This window comes from Podarcis raffonei, chromosome 5 (assembly GCF_027172205.1).
Source record: "Podarcis raffonei isolate rPodRaf1 chromosome 5, rPodRaf1.pri, whole genome shotgun sequence".
NCBI classification, from domain to species: Eukaryota; Metazoa; Chordata; class Lepidosauria; order Squamata; family Lacertidae; genus Podarcis; species Podarcis raffonei.
Genome location: NC_070606.1, coordinates 62,993,722 through 63,015,720, shown reverse-complemented (window position 1 = coordinate 63,015,720; position 21,999 = coordinate 62,993,722). Strand labels below are relative to the sequence as shown.

The 21,999-nt window shown below is 44.3% G+C and overlaps 1 protein-coding gene across 2 annotated transcripts in view; it reads right to left on the bottom strand.

The window, feature by feature from the left end:
* The window catches only part of STAG1 (stromal antigen 1), a 107,567-nt gene that overhangs the window by 59,805 nt on the left and 25,763 nt on the right, over positions 1-21,999 (bottom strand). For both annotated transcript variants that reach the window (XM_053389733.1, XM_053389734.1), the window contains exon 2: positions 15,248-15,374. In XM_053389733.1, the coding sequence (XP_053245708.1) occupies positions 15,248-15,276 (29 nt within the window). In that variant the 5' untranslated portion in view covers positions 15,277-15,374. The remainder of the gene's footprint in view (positions 1-15,247; positions 15,375-21,999) is intronic.

The following is a 21,999-nucleotide window of genomic DNA, read 5'->3' as shown; positions in this document are numbered from 1 at the left end:
TACTAAAATAGAAGGGAGGGGAGAGGGGGAAATGTTCATTTGTTAAAAGCAGGTGAAGATTGGCAGTGTGAAATTAAAGGAGAATCTGAAAATGTTTATTTGGAGAATAATGATCTATAGCTGATTTGGATTTCAGAGAGCAGTGCTACAAAATGGCTTCTGTACGATATGTAACACCTTGGGAAATGTATAAAATTTCTAAGACAAGTATGAGAAATGCTGGCATTGAGAGCTATCTAAAGGAGACTTTGTTCTGATTCACACATCATATTAAACCGTAGTTGAGAACAGTGCCGGATTTTCATGCAATCTGAGTGGGCTGTAGCCCAAAGCATCATAATTTGGAGAGGACTTGGCCTCTTGCCATTAAAAAAAAAACAGGTAAATTTTACTACCTAGGCCCAGTTGCTTAGCAACATTAAACACATGATCTATCAGTCTATGACTGCATAACAGTTACACAGGTGCCTACTTACTGTTTAATAAAGTTCATGGAGGCTTTAAAGCTACTCAAAATCAAATGATAAAGTCAATTATGAAGCAATACAAGTCCTCAGATCACTGGCTATCATTACAGCGTGCATTTTGAGAACAAGGGAGGGTTATTTTATATCATTGTGAATCATAACATTTAAATTTGACTTTTGTGAAAATAATGAGTAAGCGATATAAAAGTGGTGCTAGTAAATGAAAGCGAAAACAGAACAGAAGGAAATGCTCCAATGTTTAAAGCCAATCACATCATATGGCTTTGTACAGCATGCAGAAACAGCCCTATAGAATCCCTCATATACAGAACATTCATTTTTACAAACAGAAGAAAATCAGGTAGACGATATGAGCAGTCTGAGCATACTGAAGAACAAACAGTTCACATACAGAACACAGCTTCCCAAGAACTTCAAGTACCACTACAAGTACAGAAACTTCTGGAGAAAGTGACAATGAAGCAACAGGACCTACAGCCAAAGGAATAACACAAGGCACTGAGGGAACGTGCCATGAGATAGTTACACTGAAAGAAGCAGTTCAAGCTCATTACCGTCTTAAAGAATGGGAAAACAAAGTAAATGATCTCAGCGAAAGTCCTAGCATTACAGACACAAAAATACCAACCGTTCATACTAATAGTAATTTCAGAGACAATAATGGCATGGGCTTCTGGACCACGCTAAATAACAAGGAAATATTATTCTGGATTGAGAAAGGTCCATTGGAACATCAGCACTGGATGGATCTTTTAGCACTGCAAAATGAACATACAAAAACCAAGCCCAATTCTGCTCAAATAATTTATTCTATTCCACCAAAGTAAATGGCCTACCCTTGAGAATGGCTAGTGTATTCTCCCACAAAATGAAAGGTCTACTGCTTTGTGTGCAAACTTTTCTTTAACCAAACTACCTCAACTACAGCTTTAGCTTCTACTGGATTTGATGACTGGCATCATGCTTATCTTGTTCAAACCTAAGGAAGCTCTAAAAATCGTATGAACTCTATGCTAACGAACTTAACAAGAAAGCGTGGTCAAACGCTCATATTAAAACTCGAAGAGCAAATCAAAGCAGAGCAGGATTATTGGAGGCACATACTTCAGTGAGTTATTGTAGTGATTTCCCTTTTGGCAGAACGTGGCTTTGCGTTTAGGGGAGCTGATGAAGCATTTGGTTCAGCAAACAATGGTAACTTTCTTGGATTGCTTGAATTAACTGCCAAAATTGATCCCTTCCTGTGTGCTCACATAAATCAGTAAGGAGGTAAAGGCTCTGGGTCAGCCATTGTACTTCTCCAAAACCATATGTGATCATCCAATTAATACAGATCAAGAAGCAATACTGAGCAACATCAAACAGGCAGGTTATTTTAGTTTATCAGTAGATTCAACCCCGATGTTTCCCATGTAGATCAATTTATTCTCATTGTTAGATACGTTTCTCTAATGATGGATTACCAGTTGAACACTTTCTTGAGTTTTTACATTCTTGACTCCCACGCACACCAGCAGAGCACGCATAAGCCCACCTCGCTACACCCCCGTATAGTGTAACCCTTGTTAAAAAAAACCTTCTATATAGGGTATTGTAACTTTCATGTCACTTTTGGAAAATGTGTAAAGTAAAAAATATTTTATTCACAACAAGGCTTGTAATATAGAGGTTTAAGCTATAAAAGCTACACAATTGTTTTATCAGCAAAATAGACCGGCTTAGCTGTTTAAGACTACTCTCACAGAAAAGAGGTCAGGCAGTAAGGAGCATACAAGACTAATTGGGACATTACAGAAGAATCCAACCTTATTAACTCTAAAAATATTTTCTTGCATTCAGGGCCACTTCATAAACACCTAATTCCTGAAGTCATTAAAACAAACAGAATAGCACTTTAAGAGCTGAGGAGACAATATCTCAAGTTACATCCTCTTCAGTTATGCTCTAGCTGTTAAGTCTGACCAAAGTTAAACAGACTAAGTTTGAAAATGCTGCAGTAAGGAGGCTTTCAGAGCAGATTTAGCTAAACATGAGGGTCCACATTTTCATTCATTACCACACTTGCCATGGAAAGCATGCTGCCATTTTCCAGTGAGACCCTGGCTTCCTCCTAACTGAGCTTGAGTGGGTGGGGATGGTCCAACAAAGAGTTTGCTGTGTTGCTGAGCACCTTAGTGGCACAGTGCCAAGTCAACAAGTCCCCACCCCTTTTCCCAGCTTTGAACTAGAAACTGAGGAGTAAAGGAAAAAAAGAAGCCTGATCCTGGTTCCATGACAAAGCGTTGTGGCAGTCACAATTTTTGGTATTACTACCTTGGTAAGCAAATGATGAAGTTACAATCCCTGGGAAAAACATAAAAAAATGTTTAATAATGAAAAGTGTAAAGTTTAGACAAAAGTGGCCCATGCTGTGCTTCCCAAATAACTCACCTGACCTTTATTCACTTCTAGGTCACACATTTAATTGTTCATTTTTTCAGCTGAGTCACCTGGGAATGCAAGCTGCATTACCCTTTGAATCTAGGCACTCTTTCCCAATTGGCTATAGTAGGAGTTGGATGGAGAAGGTAAAGGGTATATATTTAGGGGGAGTCTGTGAGGGAATCAGAGCTCTGTGAACAGGAGGAGCCTCTGTGACAAATCATCACAGCAGCAGAGGCAAACCACTACGCAAGTTCAGCACTTGTTCAAGTTCAGCAACAGGGTATGGTGGGCAGAGAAGTAAATTCACAACTTGTTTAACCAAGAGCTTAGCTTATTAAATTTAAGACTTTTAAATTCAAAATATCACAGCAGCTTTTAATTTAAAAGACTAAAGCAGTTATGAGGCTAGGAAGCAAGCAGCAGGGAGTGATATCCTATGAGCGCCATACCTATGACTATATGTCTCTGGCAGCTTGTAGTTTCATTGGCTACTAAAATAGAATATAACAATTTGGGTCCTGAAAACCTATTGGGGCACTTCTAAAGGTGGGTGGAGTCAGGATTAGAACCTATACTTCTTAACACCAAAGATACTTTCTGTTGACATTCATTATTACTAAATGCCCCAGGGTAATTCTGCTAACAGGCACAAGTTCTAATTTTTATCAAAAGCTAGAACAGATTCCCACTTAAAGTATTTAAACTAGCTCAAACACTACCTTCTCAGTTACTTCATATACTGCATGCACATTGTACATCAAGAAATCTTTTGACTAGAATGACCAATTAATAGGACTAAAGGGTTTCCTTTGGGAGGGTAGGGAAACTGCAATCTGATAGTTGCAGAAAGGCAGATTGCTGTCTTTCTTTGTCCAATAGCAACGTTTTTCTGCTGTTAGCAGAAAATAAATTGCTTATATATTCTCCAGAGTAATCATCACCAGTTGCAGTTGCTTGAAGAAATACACCAAGCAAGACCAAAAATGCACTGTGGAGCACAGAACCTTGTAGCAACCATATTCTTGCTATTCTCTTATGCAACACAAATAACATGACTTTAAATTCCCATATTCTGAAGAAAAAATGAATATATATGGCACGTTTCCAATAAATTTTATTTTTAGATGTTTTTAGCCGTTTTGAAATATTTTTGTTTTTTTAATTGTATTGGTTTTTAACCACAGAAATGTTTACTGCCTGGGCTCCTTTGGGAGGAAGGGCAGAATATAAATGTAATGATAAAAAATAATAATGGTTGAACTGAGTGTAATTTCCTCATCACAATCAAAGTGCACAATCACACATGCGATTAGGAACATTTATTTCCATTTGCAGTTCACCTACCCTCACAGCAGTATTAACGCTTTGTGGCCCCTGTATCTCAAATGTTTGCAGTTCTGATGAGAATCCAGGTCTATATACACCTGCCTTGCCAATAAATTTTATTTTATTCCCTAGTTTATCTGCTGGTAGATACTCTGCCAACTTCTGTACCATTAACAATTAGTATTAAAGGTAAAGGGACCCCTGACCATTAGGTCCAGTCGTGACCGACTCTGGGGTTGCGGCGCTCATCTCGCTTTATTGGCCGAGGGCGCCAGCGTACAGCTTCCAGATCATGTGGCCAGCAGGACTAAGCCGCTTCTGGCGAACCAGAGGAGCACACGGAAATGCCGTTTACCTTCCCGCCGAAGCAGTACCTATTTATCTACTTGCACTTTGACGTGCTTTCAAACTGCTAGGTGGGCAGGAGCAGGGACCGAGCAACGGGAGCTCACCCCGTCGCGGGGATTCGAACCGCCGACCTTCTGATCGGCAAGTCCTAGGCTCTGTGGTTTAACCCACAGCGCCACCCACGTCCCACCACAATTAGTATTAAGCAGCAGTATATACAGGGTGAGTCTTTTAAAAGAGGCCCCGTGGATACAGAGTACACATGTTCTACGGGGCCTCTTTTAAAAGACTCACCCTGTATATGATTTGTTTTGGAATACCAAACTCACACCACTGGATTCTCTAATCTCATGGAATTCTCTCCTTTCCAATATGACATATTTAGGTGGGGAAACCTAATAAACAATGGAAATGATTCGTACATTGAATTCTACTGAACTGTTCTACTGAAAGTCATGAGAAACTCACCATAGTCCATCCAGCAAGTATATCTAGTCTGGCTATTCAGTCAGAGGGAACAGAACAAACTGAGATGCTGTGTCCATATAATATATCTTTAAAACAGACTTGTAATTTTTTACGTGCCCCGAACACAACACGTACATCTGCCCTAAAACTTAGGTGCCTACTCTTTATCTCTAATTATTCATGTTGATATTTCCAATAGAAAAGGAAGTAGAAATTGCTGCAGTTCATGTTTTTCTGTGGTCAGGAACAGAAATCAGTCAAACAATCAGTACTCATTCACATTTTTTTTGTGAGTTTTTAAAGTCCATAAATGAAGCATAATTAATGGCACTTTTTAAACACTGTTTTGAGGGTTTCCTTTAAATTGAAATGAATATAGCTTGCATAAGTTACATAATAGTTTTCTAAGCTTTGTTAAATAGTAGACAGCAAGACAAATAGCCTATTTGGCAGAAACTGAACTGCGGGGAATGGAAACAGCTCTGACCTCAAAAAATAAAGGTCTCAGAATCAATATCTGAGTACAGTTCCCTCACAAAATTGAGCAACCACTACCCATCAACAGGCACTTTGGATTAAGGATATATTTCTTCCTTTTTTGTATTTCTATTTGCCTTGCAATAAAAATAATCAAAGTGGCTTACAAATAATAAAAAGATGAATTAAACACCAGTAACTCAGTTAAAAAGAAGCATAAGATTCTAGACAGAGAAAAAAATTAGCCCTACTAGGTTCTGAAATTAAGCATTAAACACTGGTAAATTTGCTGTTAAGCCAGAAAAATTTGCTCATTATAGCTGTTTGAGATTTTAAAATGTTATGGTCAGGATGCCAAATGTCCAAAACCTGATTAACATGCTCCTAGAGAGACCTTTGCACTTGTGCTATTTAAACAGCAGCTCCATATGGCAAGTCATTCTTGAAATGAAGACTATCTAGAGCCCCTACATTAAAGGAACAGATTAATAAATTGTGATATATAGCCTCAATGGTTAAGTATCAAAATTTGTTCATTTATCTGACGGTAGATCAACGAAACAAATCTGAGAACTCTGGATGCCATGTATTAAATATTACAAGTTTTATCATCATTGTTAAATAGAAGGGGGACAAAATGTTCTGTGGCATTCTGCAGGGTACCAACTCCCAGGGCACCAAACAATACTCGTGCCCCCCACCCGGCACATTCTAATAATGGCCTTAAAGCTGGGAATGGTGTCACTGTAATACAGTGCCCCCAACCTCACCTCCTTCAGCCACTCTAGGAGGATACCATGGTCAACAATAACAAAAGTTGTGGAGAGATCAAGGAGAACAAGCAGGATTTCACTGCAGTCACTTCCTCTGTTTCTCACCCAAGGAGATACTGCTATTAGGACATTTCATATAATCATAAAATTGTAGAGTTGGAAGGTACCCAAAAGGGTCATCTAGTCCAACCCCCTGCAATGGAATCATAGCTTTTATATTAACATGCACAGGAGGAAGCTGCAATTCCTATTGATGTCCCTGGGACTGGCAGCAAATTGTGTATAACTAATATCCAAATGTATTTTCACTTCCTAATTACATCCGAAAAATGTTTATTTTTCTGAACCTTTAAAAACATACGCAAGTGTCAGCGCTGCCCAAGGTCCCAGCTCACACAAGACCAACGCTGCTTCTTCCTCAAGTTTACAAGTCTTTATTGAAGTTCAGTTTCATTTCCAGACGCGCAGCGCGCAACGCTACGTCTATGCATCAGACCGTAGAAGTCCCATCTGAATCTCCTCCCCCCTGACACCAGCTTAAGATTCTAGCCTTACTCCACCTCTTCCTCTGTTCCTTCTTTCTCTGGGTCCTTCTGCTAGTCGGAGTCTCAGCCCTCCTAGATTCTTCTGACGCTGATTCTGCCGACTCTTCTCCCCCCCTCCTTCGGGCTTTAGGACCTGGCTCCCAATCCGGGTTTTCTGCTGTCCCGCGCTCCTCCACATTTGAACTTGGCGCGCGCGCGCAGCCTCCCACTTTCCTTCTGACCGTTACACTTGTGTCACTGCTCCCCCTTTCGGGGAGGCTAGCTGGACCTGGCCTTCCCTCCGTTTCCCCACTCCCCGATGGAGGAGAAGCTGGTCCTGACTCACGTGACTCTTCCCCCCCACTGTGCTCTGGTGGGGGAACTGGCCCTACTCCTCCGCTACTCCTTTGGGACTCCCCTCTGGTTCCTTGTTTATGGATCGTCCCCCCTGGGACTCGCCTCGCCCTTACCATAGGCGCCCCCTCCTGGGAATCTTCTGATTCGCTGGAGAAGCTCATGGAATCTCTCGGTCCACTGTCATATTCCCCTACGCTCCCCTCTGATTCCTCTCCTCCACTCTCTATTTGCTCTCTCCCCTGCTCTTCTGCTCCTGAGCCTCTGACATCCATCCCCCCCTCGAAGCCCCCCCTTCCCCCTCCCCCTCTTCGGGTGTGGGTTCCAGGTGCTCCAGCGCTGGGGGTGTGAGTGCTGGCTTCCGTTCTCTCCCCCTGGTGTGCAACCGGCCAGCGGGATCAGGCCGCCCCACGATGGGTTCGTCGCCGTCGACTTCCTCTGCTTCCATTTCTCTGCTGTCGTGCTCAAAACCAAGATCCTCCCCCCACACGTCCATGTCCACCTCTCCACCCGGTCCCTCGGGTGAGGCTGTGTGCAAGGGCCCCCTCAGCAGTTCCCTGCTCCACCCCACTTCTGGTTGAGTGTCCCACCAATAGGAGCGGTCCGTGGCAAACCCCGAGAGCGACCCCTCCGGGGAGCTCATCCCCGGCGTCGGCTCCTCATCTGAGGAGAAACCCTGGAACGTGCTGGCTGACAGTGTGGGTGTGAAAAGCCAGTCGTCGAAATACTCCGCCGGCATGGGTCTGTGTGGGAAGATCGAATGGAACTCGTCTTTGAGGTAGTGCTCCTCCACGGCGTAGCACGGCACCCACTCGTTGGCGCTGGCCGGAGTACCCTCCCTGGCGAGGAGATATTCAACTCCCTCTTCCCCCCATCTGGAGTCCAAAATCTGCGTGACCTCGTTGAGTGGCGTCGCCCTCTGTGGTCCCTCCCCTGTTGGCGATGGGCTACGTGGGGCTGGTGCGGTCCCTGGCGCCTGAAACCTGTGGGGTGCCTTGTAAGGCGTGAGCACTGACCTGTGAAAGACTGGGTGCATTCTGGAGCCCTCCGGGAGTGTCAACCGGTAGGCCACTGGATTGATTTGTGCCGCGACCTGGTAAGGTCCCAGCTGCTTGTGTCCTAGCTTCCTCTTAGCTAGCGTTCTGGCCGGCACTGCCTGAGCTGCTAACCAGACCCAGTCCCCTACCTGTATGTCTTCCACAACCCTCCTGTGCCTGTCTGCCTGCATCTTGTAGGCATGTTTCGCGAGTTCCAAGTGCCTTCGGAGTTGCTCATGGACCTCCTGTAACTCTGCGGCTAAGTGCTGTGCCCCCCGTGGCTCCCCCTCTGCCTCGGTCTCCAACCCCGGGAAGGTTCTGGGGTGGCGCCCATTGTTGGCGAAGAACGGTGTCACCCCTGTAGACCCGTGCTTCGTGTTGTTGTAGGCAAACTTGGCTAGCGGTAGGTAGTCCACCCAGGTCGAGGGCTGTTGATTGGCGTAGCATCGCAGGTACTGCTGCATGATGGCGTTGACCCTCTCCGCTTGTCCGTTGGTCTGCGGGTGTCGTGCCGACGCTAAGTTGATCTTGACGTTCAGGATGCCCAGCAGCTTCTGCCAGAAGTTCGAGATGAATTGGCGGCCCCGGTCGGACAGGATGGACCGCGGCAGGCCGTGAGCTTTGAATACGTGGTCTATGAACAGCTTGGCGGTCTGTTCCGCTGTGGCCACCTTCGCGCACGGAATGAAATGCGCCATCTTGGTGAAGAGGTCTACGACCACGAGTACCGCTGTTTTGCCGCGCGAACTGGGCAGATCTGTAACAAAGTCCAGGGCCACTTTCTCCCATGGTTCGAGCGGCGTCTGCAGCGGTTCCAGCAGACCCGCCGGCTTCCTGTGTACTGGCTTGGCCCTTTGGCAGGTGTCACACCTGGAAACGTAATCCGCAACTTCCCCCCGCACCTTGGGCCACCAAAAGTCCCTGGTGACCAATTCCGCCGTCTTGTCCTTGCCGAAGTGCCCAGCGCTGGGCGCGTCGTGCAGCTGCTGCAAGACTCTCGCGCGAAGGTCGTCTCCCGGTACGTAGAGAGCCCCTTAGCGGAGGAGTAGTCCGTCGCGTATCTGGAACTCGTCGTCCCTCGCTGTGCCGTTTCGCACCTCCTCCATCTTGGATTGCGCAAACGAATCCGCCTGTAGCGTGCGACGGACTGCGTCCAGGTCCACTGCGGCTGAAGCGCACGCCCACACCTCTGGTGCGAAAATGTGTTTGGCCGCTGCCGGTGCCGCTTCCTCGAGATACTGCGGCTTCCTGGATAGCGCATCCGCCATGACGTTGTTGTCTCCCGGGATGTATTCTATCCGGAAATCGAAATCAGCAAAGAACTCCGCCCAGCGGATGTGTCTCTGGTTCAGGAACTTCGCCGTGCGCCAGTACTCCAGGTTCTTGTGGTCCGTGCGGACCTGCACTGTGTGTCTTGCTCCGACGAGGAAGTGCCGCCACGCCTTGAAGGCTGCATGAATGGCCAGCAACTCCCTGTCCCAGATGGTGTAGTTCTGCTCCGACGTGCTGAGCTTCCTGGAGTAGAATGCGCACGGTCTCCAGTCCCCTTGCGGATCTTGCTGCAACAGGACCGCCCCCACCGCTCTGTCCGAGGCGTCCGTTTCAACCCTCATCGGTTTGCTGGGGTTTACGTGTAGCAGCTGTTCTTCGGACGCGAAGAGACGCTTGAGCCTCCGAAAGGACTGCTCCGCCTGGTCCGTCCAGGTGAACTTCTTCTTCTTGGAGCTGAGGGTGTCCGTGATGGCCGCCGTCTCCTTCGCGAACCCCTTGATGAACTTGCGATAAAAGTTGGCGAAACCGACGAACTTCTGGACCTCCTTCCGGTTGCGCGGGCTCTTCCAGTCCAACACTGAGCGGACCTTGGCGCTGTCCATGGCAAGTCCCTTGTCGGACAGTTTGTAGCCCAGGAAATCCACCTCTGTCGTGTCGAACTGGCACTTCTCCAGTTTGGCGTAAAGTCTGTGCTCCCGTAGTCTCTGCAGGACCTCCTTGACGTCCTCCTCGTGCGCCTCCTGCGAGTCCGAAAAGATCAGGATATCATCTAAGAAGCAGACGCACTTCTTGTAGAGGAGTCCCGCTAGCACGTGGTGCATGAAAGCTTGGAAACAATGGGAGCCATTTTGGAGACCAAACGGCATGACTCTGTATTCATAGGTTCCTAAAGGCGTAAACATGGCTGTCTTCCACTCGTCGCCCTCCCGCATGCGTATGAGGTTGTAGGCCCCTCGTAGATCCAACTTGGTGAAGATCCGTCCCTTCCTCACCGTCGCGAGCAGGTCGTCAATTTTGGGCATGGGGAATGCTGTGGGCTTTGTCCTGGAATTGATGATTCTATAATCCACTATGAGCCTCCGTTCGGGCGTGTCTCTCTTCTTCACGAAAAACACGGGACTGCCCCCCACTGCTTTGGATTCCCGGATGAATCCCCGCTTCAAATTGCGATCTATGAACTCCCTGAGTTCTTGCATTTCGTCTTCAGACATGGAGTACAGTCTCCCAGTCGGCAGCGTCGCCCCTGGCAGGAGGTCAATCTTGCAGTCGTAGGGTCTGTGGGGAGGCAGCTTGTCTGCTTCCTTCTCGCAGAAGACTTCCAAAAAGGCCTTGTACTTGTTGGGCACCGCTTGCACCATGCCTAGGTGTAGCTGCGGTGCATCCTCTTGCCCCTCCTCTTCCTGGCAGGTCTGGATGCAGTGCGCTGCGCAGTAGGAAGAGCAGAAGGTCAATTGCCGCTGGTACCACGCTAATGCCGGGCTGTGCCTATCCAGCCAACTCATGCCCAACACTATGGGCGTGTCCGACAGGTGGGTGACGTTGAAACTGATGACTTCACGGTGGTTCCCAATTTGCATCACCAGAGGCGGTGTCTGCTGTACCACCTCTCCTCCCAGTATCTTCCTGCCATCTACCGTGACAACATTTAGGGGCGTCGTGGCTGGCAGGAGTGCTATGCGATGCTGCTTGACGAAGTCCAACCCTACAAAGTCTGCGTTGCTACCAGAGTCAATGGTAATAGGGACCTCCAGGGTGAGCCCATCGGGCAGCTGGAGCGATGCAGTGAGTTGCACCACTGGTTTGGGTGGGAGGGGGTCTGTGGGCTGCAAAATCTCTGGGGACTGCTTCACTGACTCGCCTGGTTGAGCCCCAGTGCCTCCGTCTCCAACCAGGCTTCGCCGTTTCCCTGCTGCTCTACTCCCTGCTGAATTGCTCCTTTTACAGTTGCTGAGACTGCAGTGTGCTTCTGGAGCCTCTGGGGACACTCTTTGGCCATGTGCAGTGCACTGTCGCAGATGTAACACTTCCTGCTCCCTCTAGGAGCCTTTGCCTTGACTGCTCCTGGTGTTTGGGCTCTGCTTGCTGTCTGAGCCCTTGCACCTCCGATTTCCATTGGCTCCTCTCCCCTCATCAGCGGAGGCGTGGACTGAGCGCGCTCTGTCTCTCTGGGTAGGAAGGGAGTCGTTCTAACTGACGTGTTTGCTCTTCGCCCCTCCTCCCTGCTCCACGGGCGTTCTTCCAGGCGCACCCCAATTGCGAGCGCCCTTTGGACTACTTCTGTGGTATTTTGGGGTCTCTCCCCCCTGGCCAGCTCATCTTTCACGGCTCCATTCAGCCCCTCCCAGAACAGATCCCTGACGGCAGCTGAGTCCTTCTGCCAGCCCAGCACATTTACTAACCCAAAAAAGCGGGAATGATACTGGCGCACCGTCGCTTTTCCTTGCCGCGATCCATGCATTTCCCTTCTAGCGACATCCACATCCACCGTTGATTTAAAGCAAGCGTCCATGGCTTCAATAAAGGCGCTTGAATCTTTGAGGGCGGGGTCATTTTCGCGTAACAAGGTTCGCAGCCACGACTTAGCTTCCCCATGCAGATGAGTGATTATGAAACCCACTTTCTCCTCCTCATCTCTAAAGTCTTTCCGAAGCAATTTGAGCGCGAAAACTACTTCTGCTCTGAAGTTAGGGTACTGCTGCAGGTTCCCGTCAAAATGGGTCACAATACTCGCCCCCCTTTTCCCGAGGCCAACTCCCTCCGGCTTGGCTCCCAGCTGCCCCTCCTTTCCCCATCTGTCCCACCTGGCTTGCAGATCCTGGCAGAGCGCAGCTGTTTCTCCTTCCTTTTTCTTAGACGCAGCCAATTCTGCGTAGAGCGTTGAGACCGCTTCCTGCAGTTGCTTGACTTTCTCCTCTGTAGTCATCTTTGCCTATCTTCGTGAGCTTGCAGAGTTTTTTTTTGTTGAGATGGGACTTACTGTCAGCGCTGCCCAAGGTCCCAGCTCACACAAGACCAACGCTGCTTCTTCCTCAAGTTTACAAGTCTTTATTGAAGTTCAGTTTCATTTCCAGACGCGCAGCGCGCAACGCTACGTCTATGCATCAGACCGTAGAAGTCCCATCTGAATCTCCTCCCCCCTGACACCAGCTTAAGATTCTAGCCTTACTCCACCTCTTCCTCTGTTCCTTCTTTCTCTGGGTCCTTCTGCTAGTCGGAGTCTCAGCCCTCCTAGATTCTTCTGACGCTGATTCTGCCGACTCTTCTCCCCCCCTCCTTCGGGCTTTAGGACCTGGCTCCCAATCCGGGTTTTCTGCTGTCCCGCGCTCCTCCACATTTGAACTTGGCGCGCGCGCGCAGCCTCCCACTTTCCTTCTGACCGTTACACTTGTGTCACTGCTCCCCCTTTCGGGGAGGCTAGCTGGACCTGGCCTTCCCTCCGTTTCCCCACTCCCCGATGGAGGAGAAGCTGGTCCTGACTCACGTGACTCTTCCCCCCCACTGTGCTCTGGTGGGGGAACTGGCCCTACTCCTCCGCTACTCCTTTGGGACTCCCCTCTGGTTCCTTGTTTATGGATCGTCCCCCCTGGGACTCGCCTCGCCCTTACCATAGGCGCCCCCTCCTGGGAATCTTCTGATTCGCTGGAGAAGCTCATGGAATCTCTCGGTCCACTGTCATATTCCCCTACGCTCCCCTCTGATTCCTCTCCTCCACTCTCTATTTGCTCTCTCCCCTGCTCTTCTGCTCCTGAGCCTCTGACAGCAAGTTTCTTCTATCTCTACAAGGCAATAGACTTCAGCATCATCTGCTTCAGATAATGAAATTTTGTTTACTACAAAGCCGATGAGTTTATTTTCAAACTTTCTCTATACATTACAATCACATTTTACGTGGAGGTTCAGCTCCAAGGGTTCCACACATACACAAAAATTATGCATATCCAAATCTTTGCAGCCACATGGCAGCTAGAAGCTGTACTGTGTGCTGAGTGGGCCTTGCCCAGCAATCAAGGCAGAGAGCCTAAAAGCTCTTTTCGTGTCAGGTCAGCATGTGTTTTCCCACACAAAAAAGAGCTTTTGAGCTCTCTGACTTGCTTCCAGGGCAATGCCCACCCAGCACACAGGTTCTGGGAGGCCAGGGATGCACATGCAAGATTTTGCAGAAGCTCACACAAGCATGCCAAAACTGCCATGTCAAGTGGGTCTTGCCCCCCAAGCAAGGTAGAGAGTTTAAAAGCTCTTCACGTGCCAGGTAACCCAAGCGGACCCAGTGCATAAAGAGTTTTTAAGCTCTCTGCCTTGCTTAGATTTAACGTGCGCAATTTAAACCAGTCTGCTTTCAACTGCATATTGGTGAAATTACACAAATTAAGTGTGTATAAGATGCAATTGTTCTGTATGTTTTTCTATTTTCCCAAGGGTCGTGTAGGTATGGCTCAGTCTGACTTCCCTAATGTTAGCTATCATATAAAAGAAAGATACAGAGGCAGAAAGGGTAAAAGATGAAGAGTCCCACTGAAATCCATGAAAAGTCAAAAACTTCTGCTTCCCCACCCCAACAGAGCAGGATTCCAATCAACTTTACGGCCAATTGCAGCACATCAAACACATTATATAAACCCTGTCCCGGAAGGCCATCTCACAGATAACAATGCATGGCCTCCTGCCTAAAAAAATTTACAGTATACAAGTGGGGATTTTGGTAGTTGAAACTCTTGGTCCTTTGTACAAGCACCATACCCAAGGTTACTATTTCTCAGAAACCTCATTCAGATTATTTATTTTATTTATTTAAACAATATATATAACCACTTCACTTCAGTTTACAAAAATACAAAAAATAAAAATCATTTAAAACTATAAAATCTAACATCAATTAAAATGCCTGCTGGAATAGACTTAAGTAGGTACTGGAAAGTTCGGGGGGGGCCTGTCTGACCTCAACTGAAAAGGAATTCCATAAACTTGGGCCCACAATACTAAATGTACAGCTCCTGGTGAACACGAGCCATGCATCCAAGCGATAGAGGACCACTAACAGTGACTTCCATGAAAACCTCGGTGATCACTCAAAGATATAAAGAATCAGGTAGTCCTTGAGGTGGACTCAAATTGTTAAGAGCCTTGTAAATTAACACAAGGACCTTCAACCTGGCCCAACAGCATATAGGCAGCCTTACCTCTTTTTTATACCTTTTAAGCAGCCAGTACAGACTTTTGAGCACTGGCGTTATCTGCTGGTGATAGTCTGCCTTCTCAACAGTCTAGCAAAAGCATTTTGTACTAGCTGGAGACTCTGACCCAGGCCCAAGGGTACCCCCACATAGAGCACATAGCAATAATCAAGTCTTTAGGTTACAAATGCATTGATCACTGCGGCCAGACTATCCCTAACCAAGAACAGCAGCAGCTGACATACCAGCTGTAAAAGGTACTCCAACCAGAGATCACCTCAGCTTCCAGTGAAAAAGATGGATCCAGGGCCACCCTCCAAACCTGTTTTTTCAGAGGATCTACAACCCCATCCAGAACAGATATCCAAGTGCCTCCGTCTTCCTAGGGCTGAAGTTCAGTTCACTGGCCCTCACCCAGCCCACTCAAGATTATTATGGAGAAGTAGAGCTGTGTGTCATCAGATACCAAACACACAGTAAGAACTTCAATTACCATACAAGGTAAGCAATGCACTTTGAATATTTGGCTGTTGATTTTTTAAAAGAAAGAAAGAAAGAAAGAAAGAAAGAAAATGAACTACTCACTGTAAGACTGGTAACTCTGAAGTAATCATGATGTAGGCCACTATGTTTTAAAACCCAACGAGTATCTTGTGGTGACGTCTTTATCAGCCAATCTCGTAATTATTTTCAAGAAATCTCCAAATCCAGCCTATTAAATAAAAAAGGTAGTTAAGAACCATAATTCTGAAATGAAACTGTAGATTCAATAAACCAAAGGATAGGGAGAAGACTCTCGATCAAAGTCATGTGTATTTTCCAAATGTGAGGTAGAGGATCTTCCACATTGTGAATGTACAAAAAGTGGGTGGATTTTTCAGTCAGGATTATACATGTTTTTCTAGTTCTGGCCAATATAATATTTAGTGTTCTGAATGCACAAAACCAATGGGAAGCATTTCACAGCATCTTAATCATAACCTCATGTGAAAAATGCATATTCAACTGTTCATTTTATATATCAATTGTTAACTGGGTGACATATAAAAAGGTAACAGTTTACAAATCCAAATAAATAAAAATCTAAAGCACACTTAAAACAATAATTTTAAATAAAAGAAATAGTTTTAAAACTGCAAAAAGTAAAAATACAAGGCCAAAGGTTCCAGAGAGTTAAACAATCACATAAAAACACAGCATATCAGAAATTAAAAGTAGAGCATTAAAAAGGCCTGTAAAAATAGTACTGCTTTTAGGTGTTGAAATGAACTACCGTATATATGGCTGGTTTGCATATGATAAACCACAGTTTGTCTTAAGCCATGTGTTTTTTGTGAACCCCCCATCCCTCGCCATGCAACTTGCATGGCTTCTCTCCCTGCCGCAGGGTGGCCGTACAGTTCTAATAAACTATAGTATGGTTTGTCATTAGGGTTCAAAATTCACAGGGCACCAGGTGCCTTTTGCTAAAGATTCTCCATTTGCAAGCACCTCAGAAAGTCTGGGTGCCATTTTTTGCACCTGGCTGACATTCAAGGATTACTGAAATGTATGCACTTTGAAGCCTCCAAGCATATGTTAAGGACAAGCAATATGTTAAGGAGTTTAACAATAAAGAGTGGAGTGTTTTGGAAAGTGAAGTACGGTACCAATATTTTTATTGTAAACACCAAATTAAACATGTATTGACAATTTCTGCTAAAAATGTTTTATTAACAATGTGCCACTTGTGTGAATTGCGTATTAGTTCATGCTTATCAAAATAATAAAGAAATGGTGTTGCCGGCCCACTTGCCCCCCACATGGGTGACTAGACATTCTGTTTGGTGCCCACAACCCAGGTCCCAGAAGCCATTTGGCTTCTAGGTTTTCTATCCCAGTTTCTAACACTGCTTGTCATGTTAACTGAACTTGAACTGTAGCTTGTTTGTTTCAACCAAACCTCGAATGGTACGCCAAAAGTAAACCAACAGCAAACCTTTATTTCTGGCTTACTGTTTGTGGTTTGTTTGAAACAAACCATGATTTGGGTTTGAATAATACAGCAAGAAACATTATGGCCTGTTTGAGCCATGCTGGCACTACATGGGGACCTACACAGCAGGGAGAGACACATTCACAATTAAACCATTGGTTTAAGACAAACTATGGTTTATCATAGTATGATAACCAGGCCACTGCACTTCATCAGCATAATTTGGACACTGCACAGTTCAAACTTCTGATATGGCCTATGGGGGGGGGGAATTATTCAGAGGCAAATAGGAAGCATGCTTAGCCTGCTGACATATACTTTTAAATCACCATTCAATAACCACAATCAACCACAAACTTAATTAGCTTGCCAGAAGCAGTACAACAATTCCTTAAGGTTTTCCCAAAAGCATTGTTTGCCTTGTAACAAAACTATTGTTTTCTTTCTTTTTGCAATTCTTTTTTGCCTTTCTTCCACCTTGCAATGCTTGCATTAATGCTCTTTCCCCTCTAGTTTCATGAATTCCCATGCAGTATTGTATCAAATACTTTATAACAGGGTGGTCCAACAGCAACATTTGATGCCCCCTCCAGATATTCAAAATGACGTGGCTGTTATATTATTTTTGACCTTAGCACAATAACTTAACCTTCACAATATAAGAATGGATCTATACACCATACATCAAACAGTCTTGGATGAAACTGATTATGTTTACCAGTCTGAGTTCAGGCCTGGTTTGGGGACAGAATCAGCCTTTTTCACCCTGATGGATGACCTCCTTCAGAAGGATGATCGGAGTAATGTGATCCTGTTAACTCTCCTAAATCTCTTAGCAGCTTTGTGGTTATTGACCAGAGATCCTCCTTAGTATTTCACGCCTCCGATGCTGCAGATGTGATTGGTGTAAATCACATGCCTGACTGGGAAGAGTGTGGGAATGGGAGACAGTCTTATCTCTTCCGCTGTATGTACTATTGTACTGTACTTTTGCTTTTACTTGTCCTATTTTCCCTCTCGGAACTAGAGAGAGAGGACGCCATGATTCCTTTGACTGTACATAGTGTGTAAATAAATACATAAAATAAATACATAGATTAGCTCTACGATGTCTCACGCTTCTTGCTGTGTTATGCCAGAAGATTAGTGTGCATACATCTTTTGATATATGTTGCTGAAGCGCACTGGAGAAGAAAGGATATGCCTTTTCCAGAGCTGCACATACCGGAGGACGCTCGGAGTTTGGGGCTGCAGGGGACCTATTTCAAAATTAATAATTCCAATCCAATGCAGGCCCTTTATGTTCACTCATCTGAATATTTTCCCCTCAGCTTTTGTCAAGGGCAGATATTTAAACATCCTCAGAAATGATAGACATTGCAGATTTTTTTGAAATATGCCAGACATAGTATAACATATTCTTTTCTACTGCCCACTGTGCAACCAGCTATGCTATCCCCCCTTTTGGGTAGTCTAACATGGCGACACAATGAAAGTATCAGATGCTATCTGTCTGACATTAACCTGGAAGTAGCTGCTAGGGTGACTAAGTTTTTATCAATAGTATCTCTCAGAGTGGTGAATGGCACTATTTAGCGGGAAGAAACTCCAATGAAAATCCTCGTTATTACGTATGTTTACATGGCTGTTTATTTGTACCTATTTTAAAATTTCATATATGGTTGTTTTATGATGGCTTGTGTTTGTAATGCCTAATAAAGGTTTGGCGAAGTAAGTCCTAAACCAGTGCCTATATGCAGTCATGCCTTAGATGGGGCTAATAAATAAATATTGATTCTGAGGTCCAAGAATTGGATAGTGTAACAACTCTGGATAGTGGTACACTCCCTCTGAAAAAGCAGGTTCTCTTGGATCCATTGTTGTCAAAGGCCCAGGTGACGTCACGTGGTTCAGAGCACCCATTACCAATTTCAGTTGGTGCTCTAACTATGGCTGTTTCTGGACTGGGATAACCCTTCCACAGTGGTACATACAGTGGTAAGCTCATTATTAGAAAACCGCAATGCACCTGCTTCAAAAGCCACAACTAGTGCAAAGTGTGGCTGCTAGAGTTCTTGGAGGGACACCCGGCAGTATACATATTACAACTGCTGAAATATCTGCACTGGATGTCTATGTAATGTCAAGCCAAGTTTGAGGGTTTTTTGTTGACATTTAAAGGCCTAAATAACTTGGCACCAGGATACCTAAGCAGAGCCCTCCCCTGATACAGTAGAAGCTGATCATTTAAGAACTTCTGATGAGACACATTGTTTGTTTCACAACTAATGGATTGACACCTGGAGAAACCATGAAGGAGACCTTTTCAGTGGTAACACCCTCCCTCAGTTAAGTTACGTGGAGGAGATGGTGATGACTTTTAAACACCAGTAAAAAACCTAGGTATACCCAAGTTTTCCTGGACTCTCTTATTTTTTAATTCTTTGTTTTGTAAACTGCTCTACTTTGTTTATGATTTACAATTGTGTGTTGTTTTCATCTTAGGAAATTTTATTGAATGTTGCTGTATTTTTGTTTCCTCCTAAACTACAGATAGTATTTATTCATTAAAATTAATGTAACAATATATCTAACCATTCAAACATGCCCAAATGAAAATAATAATAATGTAAAAGCCACATCCAGAAAGCTAAAACTTTAAATTTGCAGCACATCCAGCTTTTGAAAATAATGGCAATATCACGGGAGCTATGCTTCCCCATGGTAAGCTACCCCTCTCAACGACCAGAGGACAGTAAATAATTACTATTTGTTGGTTTCAGAGGTAATACTACTGCAGAAAAACCCTTGAGGAAACTATTTCATCACAAAGTTAGTATTATGCACCTTAAGCAAGAACTCTAAATTTGGAATGGAAGATCAAGTCATACCAATGACTACAGTCCAATAGAGTTCTCAGAAGAAAATATTGCTGCCCTTTACTTGGTACCTATGCCAAAGTTATCTTAATAAATCCTTGAACTTAGCAATTCACCAGGCAACTGCATACAGGGGACTAGCATAAGCAAGTGGGCGTATGGAATTCCAAAACAGTGGGTAAGCAAACTGGCAGAGGAGAGTGGGTGTGATCCATTCTTCTTCTATCAACCAGTAGAGTAAAAAGTCACTTTAAAAAATATATATAAGAGACATATGGCCTGGTTTACATTGAACACTTATGGCTAAGTGCTATGCGTGAACCCTGTCCAACACCTTAACTATGCTTTGTTTACTGCCAACAAATCACAATCTTAAGACATGTTTTGTTGTTGACTTATGAACTTTGGTTTAAGTATGACTTGATATTACATGTAAATTTATCACCCTTCCGTAACCATAGTCCTACTCACCACCAACGAATGCATGAGGCAAGAGCAATTAGAAAACAAAACAAAACTTTGGAGAAATGAACTATGATTTGTTTGATCATCTGTTGGAGAACTCATGGTTAACTATGGTTTAAACAAACCACAGCTTTTCTGCAAATCAGACCAGTATTTCTATGTTGGCTATAGAGGAAGGAGCTTCATTTTCTCTGCAGACAGCCTTAGAAGGTTCATACTTATTTATAACTCTGCTTTAATATCTAGCTTATGAAACAAATAGATGTCATGGTTCCAGGACACCAACTGCTCTATATATCAAGTGCTCAATCATGCAGTTTTCTGCATTCAGTGGCCCAGATTCAATTTTTAAAATGCAACATCATAGCATCTCACACACTGAATCAGTGTACTTTGATCTTCAGGGGTCAAGCAAAAAGAATAGCTTCAACTCAATGTACAAGCTGAGCAAACTAAGATTAAAAGAAAACTGAACCACTAAGAACAAAAAAACAAAAAATAAATGACCAGATACACATAAAATGCATACTATCCTTTCATTTCCAATAGCTTTAATTTTTTTTTTTGCAGGGGAGACTCTAGAAAATCTTGGTTCTGTATTTAAGCATCAGCAATTCTACTAACATACCACATTCCATAGATCAATTTACCATCGCTGTTGAAATTACAGTAATTTCCAATGTGAATTCCATGAGGTTTCATCACTCTCATTCCTGGCTTCTATATTTCCTCTCTCTCCATCAGGCATATTAGCGTGCATTAACAGCCAGATCATATATACACAACATTGCCTGTGACCTACTAGGAAGTTGCTATAGCAACCACTGCTTTCTGCAATACATGTTATGCATTTTAAGTACCATCAGAGTGGATATAACATGCCTGTCATTAGCAAGCACAACTCATAATAGCTCAAAATGAAAGATACTCCAACAGGAAGTATATTTTGCATGTGGAAATCTTGTGAAGCTTGTTATTTCCAACATATTTTCTAATGCAATGTTCTAAGCTAAGGATAAAGATGGAACAAATCTGATACAGCCCTAAATCAGTTTATATTCTATATAAGCACTGAAAGATTAATGATACAATTTATTTTAAAAATTGTTTTCTCATACCCAGCCTTCCTCCTGCCCCAGAATTACTTACAACTTTTTAAAGCATAATTATTTTTTAAAAAAATAATAATTAAAATCATCAACAGACCAATGATAATCTTTTTTTAAAAAATGCATTCTACTAAAGATGAGCAATTAGCAATGAAAAGCCTAGTGAAATACAAATGTTTTTAATATACCTAAACATTGCTAATGTGAGAGGTAACCAAATCGCAATCAGGAGGAAAAAGCCAGGGGCCACCACTGTGCTTCATGCCACTGCTACACAGGCTTCACCCACTGAAAGCACCACCAACAGGACTTTCCTTCCAGATATATGGGAGAGGTTAAGTCCTTCAAGTACTCAGGCCCCAAGTTGCACAGTGATCATGCTACTAGGAGGCAACCCAGAAACAAAGAAACCAATCAGAGCTATTGACTACAGGCATCTATAACCTCGTACATCAACTCTGAAGAGAAGTGCTTTTTACATTAGCATGAACAGCAAAGGGGACATTTAGTACAGGGTGGCCATCCTATTGCTGTGTTCCCAAGTTTAGGGGATGCCATTGAGTTCCAGTCTTTTTGATAAGTAGAATGGTAACAACCAAAGTCAACAGTTTACAGGAGGAAGATGACAACTCCAAGTTAAATCCTGGTCTCATAGGGTACTATTCAACTAAGTTTTAATCAGAGGAAACACACTGAAATTAATGGCCTAACTTAGTCATGTTCATTGATTTCAATGGATCTACTCTGAGTAAAATTAGTTGAATGGCATCCAGTATAATCCTCCTCTTTTCTTCAAGGAACATGGTGCACACAATTTGTTCAATCCTCTTTTTGTTTGGAAGCAGGAACAATGGTTGTATCATTAAAGTTAATATTTTAAAAGCCAAAAGGCAAGAAACCCAAATTATA